The 23,808-nt window shown below is 33.3% G+C and overlaps 4 protein-coding genes across 5 annotated transcripts; 3 read left to right on the top strand and 1 right to left on the bottom strand.

Annotated features, from left to right (window-relative positions):
* The first annotated feature begins 8,568 nt into the window (after positions 1-8,568).
* On the top strand, positions 8,569-11,375 carry LOC115704417 (uncharacterized). Of its 2 annotated transcripts, XM_061115754.1 has the most exons (4): positions 8,569-10,143; positions 10,260-10,831; positions 10,964-11,180; positions 11,274-11,375. In XM_061115754.1, exons 1-2 carry the CDS (start codon positions 9,090-9,092, stop codon positions 10,565-10,567), a joined length of 1,362 nt encoding a protein of 453 aa, XP_060971737.1. In that variant the 5' UTR covers positions 8,569-9,089; the 3' UTR covers positions 10,568-10,831; positions 10,964-11,180; positions 11,274-11,375. The 2 variants fall into 2 exon arrangements, with proteins under 2 accessions (XP_060971737.1, XP_030487483.2); XM_030631623.2 differs by having other exon boundaries at positions 10,964-11,375.
* On the top strand, positions 10,719-11,699 carry LOC115718047 (uncharacterized). The gene is made up of 3 exons (XM_061116528.1): positions 10,719-10,810; positions 10,964-11,180; positions 11,274-11,699. Exons 1-3 carry the CDS (start codon positions 10,719-10,721, stop codon positions 11,697-11,699), a joined length of 735 nt encoding a protein of 244 aa, XP_060972511.1.
* Positions 11,527-17,679, bottom strand: LOC133037943 (uncharacterized). The gene is made up of 3 exons (XM_061115755.1): positions 15,142-17,679; positions 14,696-15,034; positions 11,527-14,616 (listed from the first exon to the last, which is right to left on the bottom strand). The coding sequence occupies exons 1-3, from the start codon at positions 15,262-15,264 to the stop codon at positions 14,374-14,376; spliced, it is 705 nt and encodes a 234-aa protein (XP_060971738.1). The 5' UTR covers positions 15,265-17,679; the 3' UTR covers positions 11,527-14,373.
* Positions 17,680-17,727: 48 nt separating this feature from the next.
* Positions 17,728-19,577, top strand: LOC133037944 (dolichyl-diphosphooligosaccharide--protein glycosyltransferase subunit DAD1). Its single transcript, XM_061115756.1, has 5 exons — positions 17,728-17,959; positions 18,040-18,087; positions 18,649-18,736; positions 18,825-18,868; positions 19,302-19,577. The coding sequence occupies exons 1-5, from the start codon at positions 17,876-17,878 to the stop codon at positions 19,383-19,385; spliced, it is 348 nt and encodes a 115-aa protein (XP_060971739.1). The 5' UTR covers positions 17,728-17,875; the 3' UTR covers positions 19,386-19,577.
* Positions 19,578-23,808: the final 4,231 nt, after the last annotated feature.

Below are 23,808 nucleotides of genomic sequence, written 5' to 3'. Positions count from 1 at the left end.
AATAAACATATAGGCTCACACAGGCACACTTTGGATGGATCCTATCATGTTGCTAGGTCATACACAGATGAAAGAAGATTGTAAAATTTACCTGTTACAAATTATTAACTTGACCAAGGGAGCCATCAGATCATTAGATCTGGCAAAAAGTAACCATGGCTATTTGCAATCAAGTAATAATAGGTTTTGAAAAAACTTACACACAAGTTTAAACCATATACTCCTGCAACAAGGTTAGCTGGATAGTTGGAAGTAGGATTTATTTAATTTTAAATAAATAATTTCGAAAAATAAATAATTAAATAATTAAAAAAAAATTAATTTTCGAAAAATAAATAAAATATTAATTTTGAAATTATTTTAAAAAAAAAATATTTAAAATTAAACCTACTTTTTGAAAAATTAGGTTTCAACCAACCTAAATATCATTTCAAAATTTGCTAACTACTTTTAAAAATTAAATGTTATTTTAAAAATAAAAATTAAATAAAAATTAGAAAAGATAAATGAAATATCTTTTCAGATTTTAAATTTAATTTAAATAAATAAAATAACAAAATTTAAAAGTTAGCAAAATATCTTACATCTATTTAAAATTACATGATTATAGATATCTTATTTTAAATTTAAATAAGGTCAAAATATCTAAAAAGATTTAATTTTAAAAAAAAAAAAATCTTAAAAGATAAGATATAATTAAAAATATCTTCAAAGATAAGATATCTTAAAAATATCTTAAAAGATTTTATAAATATCTTATAAAATCTGACCTTAAATTTAAAAATAAGATAAGATATAATCAAATTTAAAAATAAGATAGATTTTTTAAGCAAGAAGATAGATACTAATTCTATTCAAATTCAAATTACACTAATATCTTGAATTAAATTTAAAAAAAAATATTAAATTAATTCAAAATGATAATTAGAATTGAATTAGGAATAGTAATAGCATATATACAAAACCATACAAAAAATTGGAAGTTAATTCCATGAAAAAGCATGAAAAATCGAAGAAAAACGAAAAAATTCGAAACTGGACAGATTTGCGATCGCAGGAAAATATCAGCACAGCCACGATTTTTTCAAATATTCAAAAAATCATAACTAATTCAAATAAAATCCAAATTAAGTTCTGTAAAAGGCTAACTTGCTTAATTTTTTCCATACTATCCAATAAAAATAATTCCAGAGATGAAATCGCAATTATTTTTCACGAAAATTTCACAAACATCAATCAATCATCAAATAACACTCAATACAACATGATACCATCCAAAGAACATACAAACAATCGTTTTAAAGTCCAAATTTCATGTATGTTGTTGGAAATTATTTTACCAGGATCTTAGATCTACTCACAAGTATGTTGTTTAAATACCCTAAATATGAACTTCCTAAAACGATAAAGTAAACACATATAAAGTTAAGAAAACCTTACATTGATGTAGCGGAATTAATGTCTCCTTCCACTCAGATCTCTAACCCTTGATTCTTTTCTGTAGCAGAGTATAATCAAGATCTGAGCCCGAATGTCCTTCTTCTTCAAGTTTTGATCCTTCACAGTCTTCCAATCTATGATTGAGTTACTGCTTGCTGTGTGTGGGCACTTACTCTTTCACTAGGGTCACGAAAAAGATGAAGAAGAAAAGAGAGAGGGTTTCGGCCAAGGTGTAGAAAGTGGGGAAGGCTCAGTTTTTCTGAAGAGAGAAATTTCTGTCAGAAAAGGTTTGTGAAAACTTATATTTTGACTGAGCCATCACTTTCTATTTATAGGCAACTACTAGGTCTAGGTTTATAATTATTTGGCATTAAAATAATGAAAATATTAATTTGAAAAACTCCATTAAGTGGCCGGCCTAGGTGTTATATTGGGCCTCACTTGATTTTGCAGTTTTATCAAATTTTATCTCTATTTTCTCAAAAACGCCAATTTTCCAATTCTAACCTTTTAAATGCCAAAACTAATTATTTAATAACTAAAATAGATTATTAAATAATATTGTCATTTAATTTAATTATTAATTAGACATATAAAGTCCATTAATAAATAAATAAACCTAGAAACTCTTTTCTTTACAATTTCACCCCTGCTTAGTGAAAATTCATAAAATTAGACATAGTCTAACTTTAGAATTATAATTGATCAATCACGAATCAATTAATGAGTCTTACAAGCAGAATGTTCTCAACTAGAATAGGGACCATGGATCTGTATGCTGAGCTTCCAATAAGTGAACCAAATTTACCAAGTAAATTCCTACTTATTAATTCTTCGTTGAATCCACTCTTAGAACTTAGAATTGCACTCTCAGACTTATATAGAGCATATTGTATGTTTCACGATATCAATATACTATCTCATTTAACCATTGTTATAATCTTATTGTGATTTAAAGATCCTCTATATAGATGATCTACATCGAGATGGGATTTCTTTACCGTTCTCACCCCTTAATGTATTTTGCCCCTTAAAACACTTAGCTACATGTAAATGGTGTTTAGTGATCTAATAATTAGTCAGTTAAACAAGAGCTCATCCATTTACTTCTATTTGCTAAGCTCGAAGGGAATCATAACTTGACTTCTATACACCAGTAGAAGCTATAGATTCCATATTTATGTTCAGCACTCCCACTCAATCATACTATCATGTTCTCGAAATATACGTATCACCCTGACCCGAAAGTAGGCTTAACTAATAAATCTAAGAACATGAATAGCACTCCCGAGTTGAGCCTAAGCGTATTAGGATTTAGATTCTTTTAATCTTAAGATCAACTACTGATATTGACTTGGAAAGATATGTATAACGGTAAGTTTGTAATATCTTAACTTAGTTGCAATATCGGTCCAGTCCAATGTATACTCCATACATTCGAAACTAGTATACTTTACTAATGTCCTGGAAAGAACATAACACTTACTCCAAGTGTAAGTACACATCATCGCTGATTATCACATCAGTGTAAATCCAATAACACTAATGAAACAGGGACCAAAACTTTTGATTCATATGATCACAATCACATTCCACTGTGTTGACGATACTGTAATTGTGAATAAACATATGATCTGGATTTAACTGATTTTGTGTGTATGAATGTAATAAACATATTAAACATATTAAACCATTAGCATGTAGAATTCATGCAAACATCAATCACTTCAAATTTCTTATATTGATAACTAATCAGATTGTAAAGAGTTTTATTTAGGGCATAAAACCCAACAGGAGATTCCATTCTCGGTGGTCTGTAATGAATGATGAGACTGGAACATTGTTTATACCCGTATAATTGAATGGTTTAAAATTAAAATGACTTGGAATCCATTTATCCACACCAGCCAATACATTGTGTCCATTACCAATCTTAAAACGCAATCCTTCTTCTAATAATTAGCGGCCCCAATGGATACCTTGCCAAGTAAGAGAAGGAGAGTGGCCAAGATGAGCTTCCAAGAAAGTGTTGTTGGAGAAGTATCGATGCTTTAAGAGTCGGCTGAGCAAAGAATTAGGCATTTGAAAAATTCTCCAAGCTTGTTTGGCTAGTAGTGCTTGATTGAAGTGTACAAATGATCGAAAACCCATTCCCCCTTCAAATTTCAACTTACAAAGCAATATCCAACTTCTCCAATGGATTTTTGAGCCATCTTTATTGGAGCCCCACCAAAAGTTAGCCATCATGGATTCCAATTGATTGCAAAAAGTAGCTGGTAAACGAAAACAACTCATTGCATATGTTGGAATGGACTGAACCACAGCTTTCAAAAGCACCTCCTTTCCACCTACTGAAAAAAGTTTTTCATTCCATGCATGTAATCTTTGTCATATGCGTTCCTTGATATCACTAAACATTTCCTTTTAATCTCGCTCCGAGAAAGCAGGGAGACCAAGGTAACGTTCATGACATTCACTTGTTGGCATTCCAAGAATTTAATGGAAGAAATTTTTTACTGCTTGAGTAGTGTTGGGGGAGAAAGACATGACTGACTTGGATGTGTTTAGCAGTTGGCCAGATGCTTTATAATAGATATCCAAGACCCTATTAATGGCAATTGCTGAATTGTTGGTAGCTTCACAAAAAAGGAGACTGACATCAGCAAATAATAAATGGGAAATGGAAGGAGCATGACGAGTTAACCTTAACCCCCTGAGATTTTGATTTGCTTCTTCGTGTTGTAGCAGACGTGAGAGCCCTTCAGAACAAATAAGGTGACAACGGGTCACCTTGGCGAAGACCTCTATTAGGTTGCACATGCCCAACCTCTTCTCCATTCAGCATAAATGAAAAACTAGTGGTGCTCAGACAACTCATAATCAAAAAAATCTATTTCTGATGGAAGCCCATTTTTCGCATAACCTCTTGAATATAGAGCCACTCCACTCTATCAAACGCTTTGCTCATATCCAATTTGAGGGCCGAGTAGCTTCTATTTCCCCTTGTTTTATGCTTCAAATGATGTATCAACTCAAAAGCAACAAGGATATTATCAGTGATAAGTCGATTAGAGAGAAAAGCACTTTGTGTTTCAGAGATAACCACTGGAAGAACCTCTTTGAATCTGATAGCAAGGGTCTTGGAAATTACTTTGTAAATGACATTACATAGGCTTATTGGTCTGAAATCACTCATACCTCGGGTAACCTTAATCTTTGGTATTAATGTGATGAGTGATTGATTAAAAGATGCCATACTGTGTCCGTCATTTAGAACTCCCAAAGCAATCTTTGTGACTACATCTCCAACAATAGGCCAATATTGGTGATAGAACATAGCAGACATGCCATCACTCCCTGGGCTCTTATCTGGATTAATCGTTTTAAGAGCATTAAACACTTCACTACTTGTGAATGGCTGTGTTAGAGAATCATTCATAGCTGAGGTGATTGTTGTTGGAATGGTGTCCAAAACATGGTTCAAAGCTTCTCTGTTTACTACTGATGCAGAAAAAAGTTCCTCAAAGTAAGATGTAATGATGTCTGTCATACCAGTTTTTGAACTCACCACAAGACCATTATGATCAACCAGAGATTTAATGGTGTTATGTTGTTTTCTGGAAGAGGCATAGGCATGAAAAAACTTGGTATTTTGGTCTCCATTTTGCATCCAATCTACTCTTGAACGCTGTTGCCAATACATCTCTTCTTGAGCTAGCAAGTCATCTAGAACATTTTCTTGACATTTCAGATCATGCAACACAACAGGGGTGTGATTATTGATGTTGTTCAAGTTTGAAACATTTTTCTGCACTTTTGAAATCTTTTTTTTAAGATTCCCGAACTTGTGTCTATGCCACTGCTGTAACAAACCAGCACAGTTGCTGATATTCTTGTTGAATATTGCAGCAGCATTATCGGCATCAGCACGCTGCCAGTTCTGTTGTATGATATCAGTGGCTTCTTCCTCATGTAACCACATCTTTTCAAATCGGAACCTCCTTTGCACTGGATGTTGCTGGTGTGTTGCCGAATGTTGCAATACTTTGACAGAGATTGCTCGATGGTCAAAACCATAGTAATCAAGGTGCTGAGTTAAAATCGGTTGAAAAGTATCACACCATGAAGTGTTCACAAAACACCAGTCAAGTCTCTCCTTTAAAGCATCAAGTGAAAGCCTGCCTTTAATCCAAGTGAATGAATCACCTTCAAAGGCCTGCTCATGAAGGTGACAATGGTCAAGAACTTGTCGAAATTTGTCCATTTGCGCCTCACTACGAAGAGCTCCACCAGACTTATTGGTATTTGACAAAATTTCATTAAAATCTCCAATTACTATCCAAGGTAGTAAAGGAGCAACATCCTTCAAACGTTTGAAGAGTGTCCAAGTGAGATGTCTATTATGAGCAGCCGGTTCACCATAAAAAGCAGTAAAATGCCAAGTCGGACCATTTCCACAAGCCATATAGCAATCAAAAATATTTGTATTATAGTTCAATAAGGTTACATTTACATCGTCTTTCCAAAGCAACATTAAACTTCCACTAAGACCAACACGAGGGACTTCAAGTCCGTTATTGAAATGTAAAACATTACGAAAGCGAGAAATAGAATTAGAACCTAGCTTAGTTTCCATAATAAATAGAACAGTCGGGGATTGCTCTTTTACAAGCAATTTGAGATGACGGAAAGCACTCGGGTTCCCCAAACCACGAGAGTTCCAACTTGAGATTTTCATGGCTGCTTGCGGAGCTGAGATTCAGACTCCGTAGAATTGTCATTGTCACCAGTAGAATCCATGTCATCAATGGAAACATCAAAGTGTGATTCATTATCCCCTGACAAAGAGGAAATGAATAGTGCTTGGTTACCCCTGCATCTCTTAAGAGTTTGCCTCAGACTTAAGCTCTCAGAAGTTCTCTTCGTAAGTCTATTTGGAGATAGATTTTCCTTTCCCATTTGTGGTTCAGCAGAAGCAGTGATAATCGAGTTTGGGTTGTTGTAAAGCTGAGTTGGTATTGGAGTACTCAACTGACTGAATGTAGAGGAGGCCTGGACAGAAGTGTTTGGTGGAGGATATGCTGCAAAAAAATTTGATGACACGTCCATAGCAGCCAGAGGAGTAAAAACCCGTGTTAAGTCAACCACATTATCGTTGGATATTGGCTTTGATTGCGCCTGGGACATTGCTGCAGAAAATTGCAGCACATTGCAAGTATGTTGGGCAGTAGGTGCAACCGTGTTAGGGACCAAAGTTGCTGGTGTGAAGTTAATATTCATGGCAACACCAGTAGACATAGTAGTGGTGATAACTGCAGGAATACGAACACCAATCGATGTAGCAATATCAAAACCCGACTGCACAGATCTGTTAACACCAGTTGAAATGGCAGAGGGAACAATCCTTGATTGTGAAGATTCACCCATAAGTAAGTGTGTTGGATGAGGACTTTCACGATTTTTTAAGTTTGGTATGGCCGAAATAAGTGAGGTTTTTGCCAATCGGGTAAGTAATGGCCAAGCATTGCCCTTGGAAAAGTCAGTTCTATAGAGATCATAATTCGAAATCGGGAGTGGGGCACCTTTCATTGTAGGCCTATATTCCAAATCTGGTTCAATACCACTATCCAACTTCTCAAGGTAGACAGAACACTTGTTAAAAGGGTGTCCCAATCGGCCACATTCCATACAGTATTCAGGTAACCGTTCATACTGAAATTTCACCCAAAATTTCTCTTTTGCTTGCTGTAAAGTGATCATTTTGCCTCGCAAAAGTGGTTTAGTAATGTCAATTTTCACTCTGACACGCAGAAATGGTCCCCAACCTTCACTAAGAGAATCCTCAAATACATCCACATATTCACCAATAATGTTACCAAGAGCAATTGCAATTCCTTTAGTCTTGCTAAGGAAAGGGAGTCTGAAGATTTGTACCCAAAATGGTGTGTAGATGAGTGAATCAGAGTGAACTGTTTGTCCTTGAGTGGGAGAGTACAGCACAATGTGGTGATTTTGGAAGTGAAAAGGTTCTCGAAGGAGAGCCCTCACTTTATTGCCCTCACAGCCGAAACTTAGAGAAAACATATCCGAAGATTCCGTGATTGTTACTGGGAATCTACCATTCCAGTGCTGCGCCATCTGGTTTTTGAATGTAGATAACCAGACTTTCTTACTTGTAAGAACTTTAGCATAGAGAACAAGATCAGAAACCTCTTGGTGTCGAGAAGGAATCAGATCAGTAAGATCAAAGACCCCCTCTTCATCCTCAGTTAGGTTCATAGGCTTTTTCATCTTTTGCATAGTTGAATCCATGGCTACAAAGAGATAAATCTATCGAATGCAGATGGAGGGATGATCATTTTAGTGTTGTGATGTGAAAGAGAGATAGAAAACTCAGGGAAAACCATAAGAAAACTGTCAAAAAATCGTTAAAAACCACAAACTGCCACAGAGCACTAAGGAGGGCAGACGCTCTTCTCGATGTTTAAAATATTAAATCTTAATTTTACATTTTATATTTTATCACAATCAATTATAGAGTAAAAATGAAAATAAAAAGATGAAATGAAGAGTTTGACACAAACTCACCTAGTATTATATAGGTTATAATATGAGATTTTTTCTATTATAGACCAAAAATAGATGAAATTTACATTTATGACCCTAAAAAAGGAAATAAACAAAAGTGGAAACTAAAAAGTTGGTAATTACAAAAATACCGGCTGAGAAAACGGAAACCACCATTCTCAACCCAAACAGCCGATCCTTCTTCGTGACCCAGCCGTCCAACCCCAACAACCCAATCTCAACCATTTTTCTTCCAAAACCAGCAAAATCAAAATCTAAAAAAATGTAGAACTCCTAGGAAACAAGCTGAATCCCGAAAATCCAAAATCAAAAACGAAAAGGAAAAAAAAAAACCAGGAAACCTCCATTGATGTACAAAAAAAACTCAAAAACAACAATCATTGAACAAAGAAATCGCGATCAGAGGAGAAGAACCGAGTAGAAGGAGAGCTGGAAATCAAAGAAACTCACCCATGATTGAATCAGAAGGAGAATTGAAGGTAAACAAATTTTTTCATGAACGTGGAAAAAACTTTTAGTGTAGATGAATAGAAATTTGATATTAATTGATGAAAACCGGATTAAATTGAAATAATAATGAAATATTGATGAAGCTGAGAAAAAAACAACAACGGTTTGCATGAAAATAAACATTAACGCATATAAATAGTTGCTACAGTGTTTTATTCTGAAAACTGTTGTTTACAAGTTGTTTTACAGTGGAATAATAGTTGTTTGGGATCTACAAACTAGAAAATATGAATCTATTGTTATTAATTACTGATTGCTTTTAAAATAGTTGTTTGATAGTTGATTTAACCTATATAAATAGTCGGCCAGCTGAAAGTGTTAGATGCATAAGTTATTGCTGGAAAGAGTTGTTTATTGGTTGTTTTGACAGATTAAAATAGTTGTTTGCAACTACAAAAACTGAACCAAGTAAATAATTTACATTATTTCAGGAAACAGAACCATTACAAATATTGGTGCAGAGCAATGGGCATTGGGATGACAACAAAAACTATGTTGATTATGAATCAAGTGGAGAATTAATTTCGACCAAGTGCACTTTTGAGGAACTAATGAGAATAATGATGGAAGAACTCCAATGCAACCATGAATCAACACAACTACAACTGAAATATCAACTGAAGGAAGGAGGCCAACCACTACAAATCAAGGATGACAAAAGTCTGTTGTTCTACATAAAGCTATTAACGAAGGAGGTTGATTTCACAAGGTACCCATTGTGTGTGAACAAAACCAGTAACACGGCACCACCTAACCAAACAATGGTGTGGAACAATATGATCATGGAATCGTATGAGAACAACGCAGCACAGGAAGACTTGCAGCAACCTGGAAACAACACGGCAACAACTTCCAAGCAACAACTATCTGCGCAGACGATGGGATCTGGTGAAGTTGATACATTTTTCCTAGAAACAGGAACAGTGTCATCAGAATCAACCATACAACAACCAGAAAACAACAGAGAAAAAACTACAGCAGTAGATGAAGATTTCGACTTCACCGACTATGCAAAGCTTGTGGCTGCAGAAATGGTACAGCAACTCGAAAACAACCAGGAAGAAGAAGAGGAAGTGGACAACACAGAAATGATTATCATCAATGACAAACGACATGAAACAATAGAGAAGGGGCAAATTTACAAGGACAAAGAAACATTGATAAGTACACTATGCTACTTTGCAATCAAGAAGACATTTCAATACAAAGTAGTGAAATCTTGCACAAAAGAATACAACATAGTGTGTTTGGACACAAACTGCAAATGGAGTTTAAAGGCTACAAAAAATGGAAACACAGAAACATTCATAATAAGGAGCTACGAAGAAGAACACACATGTGCAGTTACAATAAGATTTGGAGATCAACGACAAGCTACATCAAAGTTGATAGCAGATTTTGTAAAACCAAAATTCTTGAACCTGAAAACAAAGTGCAGCCCTGCAGACATAAAGACAGAAATGAAAGACAAATACGGAATAAAGATGAATTACATGAAAGCATGGCGTAGTAAAGAGCGAGCACAAACCCAGCTACATGGAAATGCTAAAGAGTCGTACAATCTCTTGCCAAGATACCTGTACATGCTACAGAAAACAAATCCAGGTAAAAAAAATTTAAAAATTTTACTTTGAAAATATTTGTGAAAAAACAGTTGTTTTTGCGTTGTTATTTCGTTGCGTACATGTTGTTTGACAAAATCCTGTTTGATTAAAATTCAGGAACATTAATAGACATAGAGAAAGATGATGATGACAGTTTCAAATATGCATTTGTTGCATTGAATGCTGCTATAAAAGGTTGGCCAAACTGCAAACCAATCATCGTGGTAGACGGTACATTCCTAAAGGCCGCGTATGGAGGCACGTTGCTCACTGCCAACACACAAGATGCAGAATCGAAAATTTTTCCACTAGCATACTGCATAGTTGATTCTGAGAACGATAAATCGTGGGAGTGGTTCTTAAAAAAAAATAAAAGAAGCATTCGGGGTTCGAGAATGTCAATGCCTAATATCAGACAGACATGAAAGCATCATCAAAGCAACTAGGAAAGTGTTCCCTGAAATAACACATGGCTACTGCATCTTCCACCTCTTGTCGAACCTCAAAACAAAATTCAAAAAAAATGCAAAGCATTTCAGAGTGCCATTCTTTGCAGCTGCAAAAGCTTACACAGAAATGGAGTTTGAATTCCATATGAGGGAGCTAGACAACTTGGATAAGCGCATAAGACCGTACCTGGAAAAAATTGGCCATGAAAAATGGTCAAGGTATCATTCAGAAAACAACAGGTGAAAACTAATAAGAAGGATAAAATTAATGATATATTCAGATATTTAAAGCGTTGTATTTGCGTTGTTTTTGCGTTGCGTTTGAGTTTTTTTTCAAAAGTAGAACTATGATAGAAACTGTCCAAATTATAGGTACTCTACCATGACATCAAACATAGCTGAGGCACTGAACTCAGCAAATTTAGCAGCAAGGGAAACACCAGTCACAACATTAATGGAGTGCTTGAGGGCACAAATGCAAGAGTGGACATACAATAATAGAAAGGAGGCACAAAAATGCACAACAAGGCTGACACCATCATCTGAGAAAAAACTCATAGGGAACTATGTACAGTCATTGCGACTAACAGTAAGTTGAGATTATCGTTCGCATAAAGTAAAATGAAAACAGTTGTTTTTGCATAGTTTTTTGGTTGTTTTAAAGTTGGTTTAAAACATGCAGGTGAAACCAGCAAACCAAAACCTGTTTGAGGTGATAGATGAAGACAGAACAAGAATAGTAAACTTGAAGGAGAAGACGTGCACATGCAATAGATTTCAAAAAGATGAAATGCCATGTAACCATGCAGTCGCCGTCATGAAGGACTTGAACATAAACACATACAACTACTGTGCACAATACTACACATCAAAAGCATGGCTGCAAACATATGAAGAAACAGTATACCCAGTTGGAAACGTAAGAGAATGGGAACTTCCAGAATTTTTTGAAGACATCATAGTGTTGCCTCCAAAGGAGAGAATCAAGTCTGGAAGGCCGAGGAAAAGAAGAATGGCAGCAGCTTGGGAAACAAAGAAACAAAACAAGTGTGGCAAGTGTGGACAAAAGGGACATAACAAAAAGACCTGCAGGAGAAATACAGCATAGAAGTGGAAACAACTACACATCAACCAAAAAACAACTATATTAAAACATTTAGAAAACACATACTGCATATTACGATTGGTTGTTACATATATTTTTTTATTGTGATTTTTTATGTGGAGAGATATTGATAATAGGGAATTGGTATTATTATCATTAATATACAAAAGAACATCAAATATTATAGTTAAATAATTAAATGAGTGGAAGAAGGTTGAAATTAATAAGAAGGAAAAAAAACTACATAAAGTGATTAAAATGCAATTTAGTTGTTTGTCAGATGGTTGTAATAAGGTTGTTAATAGTATGCTGTCATGAGTTAAAGTAAATATAAAAATTAAAAATCCAAAAATATGAACAAATAAAAAACCAATTCCAATAAAGAAAAAAACATGATAGAAACAACAACTTGTCTATGATTATGAACATAATCTGGTAATAGAAAAAACAAAAGCTAAATAAAAAAAGTAGTATTTCCAACAACAACCAATAGATAACTAAGACAAATTCTTCTTTGGACCCTTTGGAGGAGCCTCATCTTCACTATCAATAAAATCCAATTCTTTCATGAGAGCATACTTATAGAACAACACAGCAAGCCTATCACGGTGTTTCTCAACATCAAATATGGGAGGAATCAGTTTCATATCAATGAAGTATTCGGCAAACGATGCAACGAAACAACCACAGTCACTGCAAAACAACCAAAAAACAACAGCAGAAAAACTTAAAAAAGTAAAATAACATACAAAATTTTAAAAACATTTGAAAATAAAAAATAAAAACAACTTACTTTGAGGTTTGTTGAGGCAAACCATCAACCTTAACAACTTCGAAAGGGTCTAAACAAACCGGTTTATTTTCCTTTTTGAACTCATCAAACAAAGCAAAAAAGTGGGGCAACAACACCGCAAATGGCTGACAAGCTTTGATAGCAGCACTATCTTTCATAGCAGTCGACAAGGAGTTGTACATGTACATACGCCTTTCCTCAATATTCAATCGACCAAGAATCCAATGTGATTCAGTCTCCATATGGATGATAAACAAAACATGATCGCACAAATGCCAAGGGGAACCACATAACATTTTTCTACCTCTGATATAATCAGCAATGGCATGCTGGGCAGTTATCAAAGAAAGATTTTTTTTCTGTGCAATAAATTTTTCATACAAAGCATGAATGGTTTTGAAGAATAAGCAATCGATGGTTGTGAACTTAACCTTTGGCTCCTTTGCATACTTTCCTTTTTTACGTAGATAGTAAAAAATGATGTCCAGATGCTAAACAATAAAAAATGAGAAATGTTCGAAAATCAGAAAATGAATTATATTTCAACAACTAAAAAACAACCAACAAAGAACATGAAGAAAACTACAGACTGAAATTTTTGAAAAAAATCAAAAAAAAAAAAATAAATTAACTTACAGAATTAGTTTAACATTGGCCAGGATATGCAAGCTTGTGGAACCACATCTTGGTTGCAACATCTTCCACGCCAAAACGAAAAGGGGGAACAATCTTATCCTTACCCTTCAAGTAAACCTTGTCCTTGTCATGCCTAACATTTTAAAAAAAAAAAAATTGAAACATAAATAGTAAAGTAAAAAACAAAAAATACAAAAACACAACAAAAATGCTGAAAATAAACACTTACGGATCTTTCTTCGATCGGCGTCCTTCACCAAGCCACAAGTCAAAATCATTCTCGTCTTTATGTTCTACATCTTCACCAATCTTATCATCGAGAGGACACAACCCAGCCACATACTTAACAACTCCATAACCAGAACCATCTTTAGAACTAGAAATGGAAGAGTCATACTCCATAAACGGAGACGTCAGCGCTATGGGTTTCTTAGATTTCCTCTTGTCAACAAGAGGAGTTTCTTCAACGGGAATTGGGTCATCTTCAAGTTCAATGTTAGAATCAACATTGAGACCTGTTGCACCCATCTAATATATTTTTTCCACAAAAATGAAAGAAAAAAGACAGTGTTAAACACAAAAAGTATGAAGAAACTAAAAAATAACCAAAAAAAAAAATATACCTCAAAACAAACAAGACGACGATCCATAACCTCAACATTTTCAGAAACTGAAATCTGCTTACAAGGATCACCACCAATTCCATCTGAAGACATCTGTTTATATATGGTATTAAAAAGTAATTAGAGCATGGTTAAAAAATAACAACCTTTACACAACCAAAAAACAACACAAAAGCAACATTACCATAATCTCAACTGCTTTTACACCGGACTGAACAGTAGCCTCAACATCTATTTGAGTAGGCCCGTCATTGAAATCAACGAAATTCTTGATACAGAAAATAAAGGAAAAAGAAAATGGAAAAAAAAGTGAAGTTATTTTTTGTGAAAGACTTCAACAACTAAAAAAAAACTACATAACAACTTAAAAACAAAATAAAAACAACAAGTAAAATAAGAAGACCAACAATAAATTGCGAACAACATAATCTATAAACACAGCCATATAAATAACATAATAAATACAAATAAATAGTCTGAAAAATAGTTGCAAATTTCTTAAAAAAATAATAAAAATAAAACATAACAAGAGACATAACAAGAACATAGAATTACAAGACCACTACCTAAAACGGACTTACAACAAAATAAACCACACAAAGTAACTAAAACCTAGTTACATTGTCTACTTATCTACCTTCTCCTCACTATCAGTGGATTCATCATCACTGCCCTTATCATTTTTTTCTTTTGAGTCAGAATCTTCATCAGCTTGACCATCCTTCTCTTCACCTTCACTACCCTCACCTTCTTCATCACCCATAACATTCTCTTCTTCATTGTCATCAGTTTCTTCAGATTCATTTAAATCAAAATCTGCTTCATCACCACTTCCATCATCATCATTGGAAGAGTCACTGCCTTTGTCCTATATTGAAATTACAAATTAAATTAGTATAAAACAACTTAAAAAAAACCGAAAAACAACTATTGAAAAACTAAAATACCTTGGCATAGGAATCGGCAAAAACAGTAGAAAACTGTGTCTGCATTGAAGCCATCTGAGCACCAAAAGAAACAAACTGTGCAGACACAAACTCTTTCAACTCAACCAAATCAGATGAAATCTTCTGTTGGGAAGTATGCAACAAATCGATCTTGACCTCCAACCCATGAAATTTCTCAGAAAAAGCATCAAGCTTGACAGAAATGTCACTCTGAGCAACAGTTGGCTCTTCGGGAACAGGAAGACTCTTGTAAGAGTTGTAGTCAGTGTCAAACTTGAAACTGCTCAGTTTCAAAGCTTTGAACTCACCAGCCGTGGGCCTCATATTTGAAAGTTGCAGCTGATCAAAAAACACCAAAATGAAAATTTCAATTATGAAAATTATTAATAATGAAAAACAACATAAAAACAACTACTGAAAAACCAAATTACAACAAACAGATATACCTTATCTTTGGAAACATCAAAAATAGTAGTCTTCAAAACTTTGAAAGTAGGCTGACTATTGCATGTCCACTGAGTGATCCTTGGAATACGAGAGTTTTCCTTTTGGCAGTACTTACCTTTCATGTACTTACAACACTCGTAGAACCAAATTTGAAGAACATGAGGACAACCAATCAAAGTGTAAAAAACACTCGGCCTCTTTCCCGAACTCCTTGCCTTCCTAACACCCTCAACCCAACTATCAAGCTTACCCTTCAATGAGGAAATAGTCAATTCAAAAGAACTCCGGCCCCAAGCAAACTCATTGTACCTCCCACTATCTACAACATCTAAAATAGACTTGGGTACATTTTTATGCTTAGTGCCACTAAGCAAGAACCACTCCAAAAATACAAAACTGCCAACTTCACAGCATCCTCATCAGAATCACCCCACCTCTTGGTGGTAAAACATTCCCTAACAGATTCCTTAGTGATAGAGGACGAAGTTGGCCAATATTTTTCACAAAGACTGTTAACGTCTTGCTTAAAATCTAAAACACTACAGTCACCTTCACAGTCTAACCCAGTAATCAATGCAAACTCCTCAATGCTAAACCTAAGCCTAACACCGCGTATCATTACCCACAACTCAGCATCATTAGGTTGCTGAACCTCCCGGAGCAACAACCCATGAAACACTTGGGGTTGAACTTTAAAATCAGGAAGGTTAAGGAAATGACCAAAACAGGTTTTGGAAAACATTTCAAGCTGTACATCTGAAAGACAAGACTTAATGTTCTCTATCACCTGGAAAGTAGCAGTGGAAAAGGCTTTCGCAATGAATAAATTCTTCTGGTCATAAATATAATCCCATTCCTGTATCAATTGAAACAAAATAAATCAGGACAAAAACAAAAAAAACTAAAACAAAAACAGAAAACAAATAATAAAAATAATTTTTTTTTTTTAAAAAAGGACACCTTAGGGGGATTTTTCTTTGGTAGGTCAAATCCTTCAACCTTCACTGAGGTCCTAGCATGGGCCTGCAAAAAAAAAGAAATACAAAGTAAAACATAAGCAACAAATCTTAGATACAATAACAATGAATATATAAAAATGTAGTAACCAAAATACAACCAATAAAAAACCTAAAAACAACGTTTATGAAACCCTTACAGTATGATAAATGTAAGAGATAAACAACTTTCAAAAAAATACAGTAACAACACTGTCACAACTTATAAAAAAAATAACTAAAATATTAACAACACTGTACAAGCTCGTTGTTATGAAATTTTGAAAATGGTAGTCGATAATAGTAGTGTGACAAACAACCGAGAAAAACTCACAATAAACATATACAAAACTAAAGAATAAACAACACTGAAAGATCTTGTTGCAATTGAAATTAGAAAAATGCTTCTCAATACTAATAGTGTGTAAAACAACCGAAAACAAATTCACAATAAACATATAAACAACCAATGGGGAAAAGCAATTCAAAACTGTAACAAAATACGAATTGAACTGGGCAATTTTTCAACAACCAAACAACAACTGAATAAAAACAACAAAACAACATCAACCACAATACATGACAGAAATACATAAAGAACACCAAAAAAACATAAAAACATCCTAATAAACACCTAAACCAGTGACCTAAAAAGCTCATGTAAAAATTAACACAATAAAATGAAACCAAGCAAATTTAAATTACATTCGATTCAACTTTAGGCTTTTGGTCCTCAGCATGCACTTCATCCTCAAAATCAGAATCTGAGGAAACCTAGAACAAAAAATGGGGATAACTTTAAATCATCAAATGTAACACCACAAATAAAACAACCAGAAAAAAACTAAAGAAAAATTTAAAAACAACAAAGAGAAACTTACATCGCGTGCAGACTTGGAAATTTTTGCTCTCTTAGGCTTATGAGCATCAGCTTTAACTGGAAGGGCTCTTTTCTTAGTGCCCGATGTCTCTGGAACATCACCCACTAAATTTTTAGCAATTTTTTTTAACCCCATCTTAGCTTCGACTTTGGAAGTAACAGTTGGAGGCTTCTTCAATTTTTTAGAAAGTTTCTTCGCCAGAGATGGTGATTTCGAACCACTTCTAGTGGTTGCCATTTATATAGAAAAAATATAGTGGAGGATGACAATGTAGGTTGAGGAAAACGTGGGTGAGGGCTTGGAGAAGGTGATCGTGGGAAGAAGAAATGGGTTAGGGCGTGATAATGGTGATCGTGGGAAGCTCGGTTTGAAGAGTGGAAGAATCAGATAAATGAAAAATTCAAAAAAATAAAAATAAGAAAGGAGTTATGAGGTGGCGTGTGTGTACGTGTGTAAGGAAGAAGGGAAAAGGTAAAATTGTAATTATTAAACTTTTTGAAAAGTAAAATTGAAAAATGTAAAAGTTAAAAAAGTTTAAAAAACCGTGTATTGATAAAAATGTAAAAAAGATGTCAATTTTGACATGAGGTGTAAAAATCTCTTATAATATCCGTAATTTTAAATTACACATGTAAGATCGATGTGATGTGAGAACGATTTTGGGGGTACACAATTTGGTTCTAACAAAATTTTGGGCAAAATTTAAATAATTTTTGTGTCAAATGACGATATTATCCCTGGAGCGGAGACGACCTGCGGGCAAAAGGGCTTTAATACTGGTGATTGTTGATCCTAGCGGCAGAGAACGCCAGTGGTGGAACTAGAAGAAGAAAAAAAGAAAGAAAGTAACGTACGCCATGGCCAGATCTACAACCAAGGACGCCCAAGCTCTTTTTCAATCCCTCCGTTCTGCCTATGCAGCCACACCAACTAAGCTCAAGGTCTCACTCTCTCAATTCACATCTCTTTCTTTCTGTTTACCCAAAATCACGATCTTCACCTAGATTTCCTTCCTCCGCAGGTCATAGATCTCTACGTGGTTTTTGCTGTCATGACAGCTTTCGTTCAGGTAAACTTCGATCTCTATCTATGCACTTTAATTTGGCTGAAATTTTATGAAAATGTTTGTTCATATAAATTGGGTTTTTGTGAAAGTAAATACCTTTCGTACACCCATCTGATAGATAGACTTGGGAATTCGTAGCATTATTCTTTTTTCATCATTAAAGCTTGAAACGTGATTAGATTTTGCTAATTGTGTCTCAAAATTTGTTTCTGGCCTATCCTGTTTGGATGTTAGATCATGAATTCATATGTTTTTTGTAGTGTCGTTCATAAGTCAATCAAAATTGTGAGCAGAAGTCAATGATTAGGCCTAGCATTGTTTGGACTTTTTATTAATAATCTGAAATTTTGATTTTCATTTTGTTGATATGTTTTGTGCTTGGCTTAAATCTTTAATTGTTTAATTCCCATTTGCTTTTTCATTAGCCTTCATTGTATTTGGAACCAATATAAATGTTGGTAATCAATTTTCGTTCGTTATTGTATTTTGTTATTTTGTGTGATACAAAAATTAGAGGTAGTAGTGGCTTGACTGACTCTTAAAAATATGTTATCTTTTAAACAGGTAGCTTACATGGCTGTTGTTGGATCCTTCCCATTCAATTCCTTCCTTTCAGGAGTGCTTTCTTGTGTTGGGACTGCAGTCCTTGCTGGTAAGCAAATTTCATGTATTAGTAAACCTAAATTATAATCCTCATTTCAACATCACGATGCTGACAAACGATTGCTTTCTGTTCCTAGTTTGTCTTCGCATTCAAGTGAACAAAGAGAACAAGGAATTCAAGGTGAATTTTGGTTTCATTCATAAACTAACCGTCTTGTGTTTTAATTGATGCTGGTGTAGTTCTGGAAGAAAATTTCAGGCAAACTATTTAAAGAAGACTTTTACTTTTTTTTTTTTATTTTTTTCTTATCAAGAAAGAAACTCCATTAATCAATCGTACAAGTTTACAACCATGTCCTACCCGCACCCCATTCGGAGCTAACACTTTCCCATTACAGCTGATCTATATACATGGATGCCAATTTATCCCTTTTACAAACTTACTTCCATATTGATTATAAAAAAACAAAAAGATCCTCCTGCATTGCTGAATTTATATATAGACATAAAGAATTGTTGGGTGTTGTGTCATTGTATTGTAATGTTACATACATTATTCATTTAGCAGTAATGAAAGTTTTGTTGCTCATACTCTTCTATACGTGTCATTGCAGGATTTACCAGCAGAGAGAGCTTTTGCAGATTTTGTTCTCTGCAACTTGGTGCTTCATTTAGTTATAATGAACTTCCTTGGATAATTTAGCATCTTTAACTACGATAATGTTTTTTTAGGACCATCAAAATGAGACAACTATAAAGTTATATGCCTTTGGTGCAGCATTCACTGATGGTTACTCTTTGTGAAGTTTGTGATGTATGCAACATGAGAATGAAGATAATGTGGGTCAGAAATTTTGGCTTGATTTTAATTATTGTCAATTTTAGAGCTACATAGTTTTTTTTTATTATTCTTTTTTCTGAGTAGGTTAAAGTTCTTTTTTTTTGGTTGTTGTTGTGAAATCCTTGGTCAGAGAGAGGGCCAGGAGAAAAATATCAGTGATGCTAAACACATGTCTGGCCCTGAATAGAAGAAATACAATTAGGGTCTATTTGGTAAGCATGATTGGACTTGATTATTAGTGTTTAGGCACGTCGAAAGTCTAGAGAACTAATCCAGCTTATCTCATTTGTTGTTTATCCCATTCAGTAGGGTTAGGGGTGTTCATCCATTCCAATCTGCACTATTTTGCTTATAGTACATCCGATTTGCACTAAGTGCGAATTTTATTTTTTGGATCCAATCCACACAATAGCTCAAATCCAATCCGTAAAAGTGTGAATTGTATCGGTTATTTTAGATTGGTTACTTTTTAATATTTATAAAAAAAAAATATATTTTTTTTTTCACATAACTAACAACAAATAAAATAAATTATTGTTATTTTATGTCTCCAATAACAAACTAAAATAAATAAAATAAAAATTCAAAGGAAGAAAAAAAATTGTATGTATAAAGAAATGTTTAATTTTGTTTTAAATTGTATGTAGAAAAAAAAAGTTTGTATAAGAATATCCATTAAGTTTTGAAATATAATTGTATTATATGTATTAGACTTTTAAATTATCATTTTTTTTTTACATTAAAATGTTATTTGTATGTATATATATTTTTTTAATTTTTGTATAAATATGTGTGGATTGGATTGGATCAGTCATTTTTATATGTCAATCAATATTCAATCCGTACAAGTGCGGATTTTGAATTTTCCAATCCAACCTGCACAAGTGCAGGTATCCACACTTTGCGAATTGGATTGGATTGGATCGTGCGAATTGAATTGGATTGGCTATTTTATGAACACCGTATTGTGGGATAAATAATCCCATACATGTGATATTTTTTTAGTATTATTTTTTTAATTTTGATTTTATTAATATATTTTAAAATTAATAAAAATTTAAATGAAAGAATTATTACAAATTTATTTATAGATTTTTATTAAAAATTTATTCATTAAATCTAGTATAAATTTATAATTTTAAATTATCATGCATTAATTAACAATAGTTATTTAAATTGATTTAAAGAGAAACACTATAATAATAAAATTATAATATTCTTTTTCAATTAATAGAAAATTAATATCAATATTTTTTAAAATTAATATTTGTATAAAATTAGTGATTAAAGTTTTATTTAGTATAAATCAAGTATTTTTATTTCATTATTTTAATTATTTATTAAGTAAAAATATGATAAATTATTTATTAAATAAATATATAATAAAATATTTATGTTATATATTTGATTATACATGATATGGATTAAATCATAGTTCTCTTGGCTTAACTTCTTAGTTTCTTATTCTGACAATCCATTATTTGTTTAAACTCACAATGGATTTTGATCACTGGTGTCTTCCAAGTCATAACATGGTGAGTTCCTTGAAACTCTCCCACTACGATAAGGTACCGTGATTTTTGTCTAAGAATCTAAATGGTATTTTTCTCTTCCAATTGTGTTAAAAAACAACAGAGGCAGTGGGATCATCTTGTATAGAATAAGATGATAAAATACTTTTGGAATCAAGAAAAAATATCTCCTTTATTTGCTACTTTATTTTCAGACTTAGTCATTTTCTTAGAAAAGTAGTATTTGTTTAAACAAACACTTTCTTATCTAATGACTATGGGATGGTCCACCCCTAATCACTTAGAATAGCTAACAAACATGCAAACCTTGGTTAACAGTTCCAGCTTTTCTTAAGATTACGATTAGGTCATCCATGAATCTAGTAATGGTTTACACTAAGTACCCAACCATTCCATCATTCTGAAATTTTTTTATTATTAGGGTATATCCCTAAAAGAAATTAGGCAATGACTAGTAACTAATCATCAATATGCAAATCGAATTTCTGAGGAGGTAAGTTTGGATATAATTCAAAAGTCAACTTAATGATCTTGAACTGCATATCTAACAAATATTTCTCCACCCCTATCAGTTTGCAAGATCTTTAACCACTTTCCTTAATGGTTTTTCACCATTGCTAGAAATTTATAAAATTTTTCAAACATTTCAATTTTTTTTGCTTAAGGTAAAATCTAGAGTGATCGTTTTAAGAACATAACGAAAAACTCATATCCACCCCTGGATGTACATCCATCTGCGAATGAGAGGATTATATTTTCAGTGGATATAAGCACATTTACTCTTTGCAGAGACTGATCTTGTCAAAACCACTATGAACAAGATACAAATGTCATAGATTTATAAAATATGTGGTTATGGTCTTTTGATGACTTAGGTATAGTTACATTAAAGAGTTCTTAGAGAAGTCCAAGTGGATTCTAGTCACAGAATACTAAACTCATATTCCATACTTTAACATACAGTTGAATCCATTGATAGAAAGTGGATATTAAACACTTGTGAAAGTGTAACTGTTATGTATTTTGGAAATAGAAATATTAGAAAATATCTATTTGGAATCTGAAATTTAAAGTCAAAGTTTTAAATTTATACCAAATATATATGAGTATTCTTCTCTCTTGGACCACCACTACTAATCTAACTTTGAGTCTAATTTGCCTAAAGAAGCATATATACATACAAGTAGGAGATTCTAAGATTGAGGATTTATATCATTGCGGGATAGAATATCAGGAATATTAATCATGTGCGTCATTTAATTTGTTATGAGAAAATATAGAATGACATTGTATGATTTATAAACTATTCATCCAATGATATATCATTGAGCTAATTCGAAATGAATAAGCTAAGAGGAATAAGGATAATTTCGTATTTAAATAAGAATCCAACGATGCTCCGATTAGCGAGAGTCAAAGTTATTCTTATTTATACAATCTTCTTGTTTCATATTGTAAATATTAGTCTAAGGTGTCATCAATTGATGAACAGCTAGATCTTGCATTTACAATATTTATCTATCGAGATCTCACACTATGATGTTTGTTTAATGGATGAAAATCCATTAGGGATTTATTCCATTAAAACAACAAGCCTAGTTAGACCAACAATGAAGATTCGAAATTAAACTACAAATAATAACAGAAAATAACATGGTTTAATATAAATTCACACACAATTCAGAAATTATTAGCACATAGCAAGTAGGAATGACAAGCGAAAATACTAAAACATACAATCCTAAATAATCTCCAAGGTCTTCAACAAACTGATATCAGTATCCCGTTTAGGCGAGAGTCAAAGATACCATCCATTGAATAGAGTTGTCAGCTCATCTAAAATGATAAACATTCTAGCAACCTTTTATTCGATCAAGATCAGCATCCAGCGTTGTCCCGTTTAGGCGAGAGTCAAGGCCATTCTATCTTATGAGCTTCTACCATTGTTTCATACTTTTGCAAGCCCTATAAATGTCGCCACCATTAGGGTGACCCATACTAAAATAAACACTTACAAAAAAATACTTATCTTTCGAGATTCTACGACGTTATTCGCTAATGAACGTTCCTCCATTAAGGAGGATTACTCACTAAAACAATAACTATGTAAAACCAACAATGGAGATCGAATATCCTAATAATAATAATAAAGCTCATTATTTAAAGTGTATTTTCTTCTAATGTTTATTTTAATCAATTTATTTTAAATATATATTTATTTAATTAAAATTTCCAATTTAGAATAAAATTCTAAATATGGATTTTAATTTAATATTTATAAAATTATACTTAGATGGATATGAAAAATAACATGAATTATTTTCCATCTTAGTAATTGTTGACCGAGGTTTTCGGCAACAAATAAAATAATAAGAGTTTAAAGAGCTGTAAGAAATTAAGAGGAGGATTTTTACGTGGTTGGGGCGTTAATGAGCCTTAGTCCACGAGTCTGTATATTTATGAGTGTATTTAATACAGAGAATGTTCTTGGTGAGTATTTACTCTTCTTGCACTTATGCAACCTAAAATTCTCGACCCCCATTAATGAGCTTTGAGGGGGTATTTATAGTGTTTTTGTGGGGTGATCCCCAGAATTATAGTACATGTATTTCTGTAACTATCAGTAAAGTTGTGTATTCCCAATGAATATACCATGGGTAATGCATGGTCAAATCCCTAGGTGTTGTAGGGATTTTATGTGGGTTGTCCTTATTGTCTTTTGACTGATGTGATTCTTCACAAAGTAGC

The sequence above is a fragment of the Cannabis sativa genome, chromosome 5, assembly GCF_029168945.1.
Source record: "Cannabis sativa cultivar Pink pepper isolate KNU-18-1 chromosome 5, ASM2916894v1, whole genome shotgun sequence".
NCBI lineage: Eukaryota > Viridiplantae > Streptophyta > Magnoliopsida > Rosales > Cannabaceae > Cannabis > Cannabis sativa.
This window is presented reverse-complemented; position numbering and strand designations above follow the sequence as displayed.

Bases quoted from the DNA above. Each gene is read 5' to 3' on its own strand.
- LOC133037943 (XM_061115755.1), bottom strand. From the start codon at position 15,264: ATGAAAGGTAAGTACTGCCAAAAGGAAAACTCTCGTATTCCAAGGATC. The intron at 15,035-15,141 runs GTATATCTGTTT...TTTTTTGATCAG, and splicing joins TTGATGTTTCCAAAGATAAG to CTGCAACTTTCAAATATGAG. The intron at 14,617-14,695 runs GTATTTTAGTTT...ATTTCAATATAG, and splicing joins TTGCCGATTCCTATGCCAAG to GACAAAGGCAGTGACTCTTC.
- LOC115704417 (XM_061115754.1), top strand. From the start codon at position 9,090: ATGAGAATAATGATGGAAGAACTCCAATGCAACCATGAATCAACACAA. The intron at 10,144-10,259 runs GTAAAAAAAATT...ATTAAAATTCAG, and splicing joins GCTACAGAAAACAAATCCAG to GAACATTAATAGACATAGAG.
- LOC115718047 (XM_061116528.1), top strand. From the start codon at position 10,719: ATGGAGTTTGAATTCCATATGAGGGAGCTAGACAACTTGGATAAGCGC. The intron at 10,811-10,963 runs GTATCATTCAGA...TCCAAATTATAG, and splicing joins GGCCATGAAAAATGGTCAAG to GTACTCTACCATGACATCAA. The intron at 11,181-11,273 runs GTAAGTTGAGAT...TAAAACATGCAG, and splicing joins TACAGTCATTGCGACTAACA to GTGAAACCAGCAAACCAAAA.
- LOC133037944 (XM_061115756.1), top strand. From the start codon at position 17,876: ATGGCCAGATCTACAACCAAGGACGCCCAAGCTCTTTTTCAATCCCTC. The intron at 17,960-18,039 runs GTCTCACTCTCT...CTTCCTCCGCAG, and splicing joins CCACACCAACTAAGCTCAAG to GTCATAGATCTCTACGTGGT. The intron at 18,737-18,824 runs GTAAGCAAATTT...TTCTGTTCCTAG, and splicing joins TGGGACTGCAGTCCTTGCTG to TTTGTCTTCGCATTCAAGTG.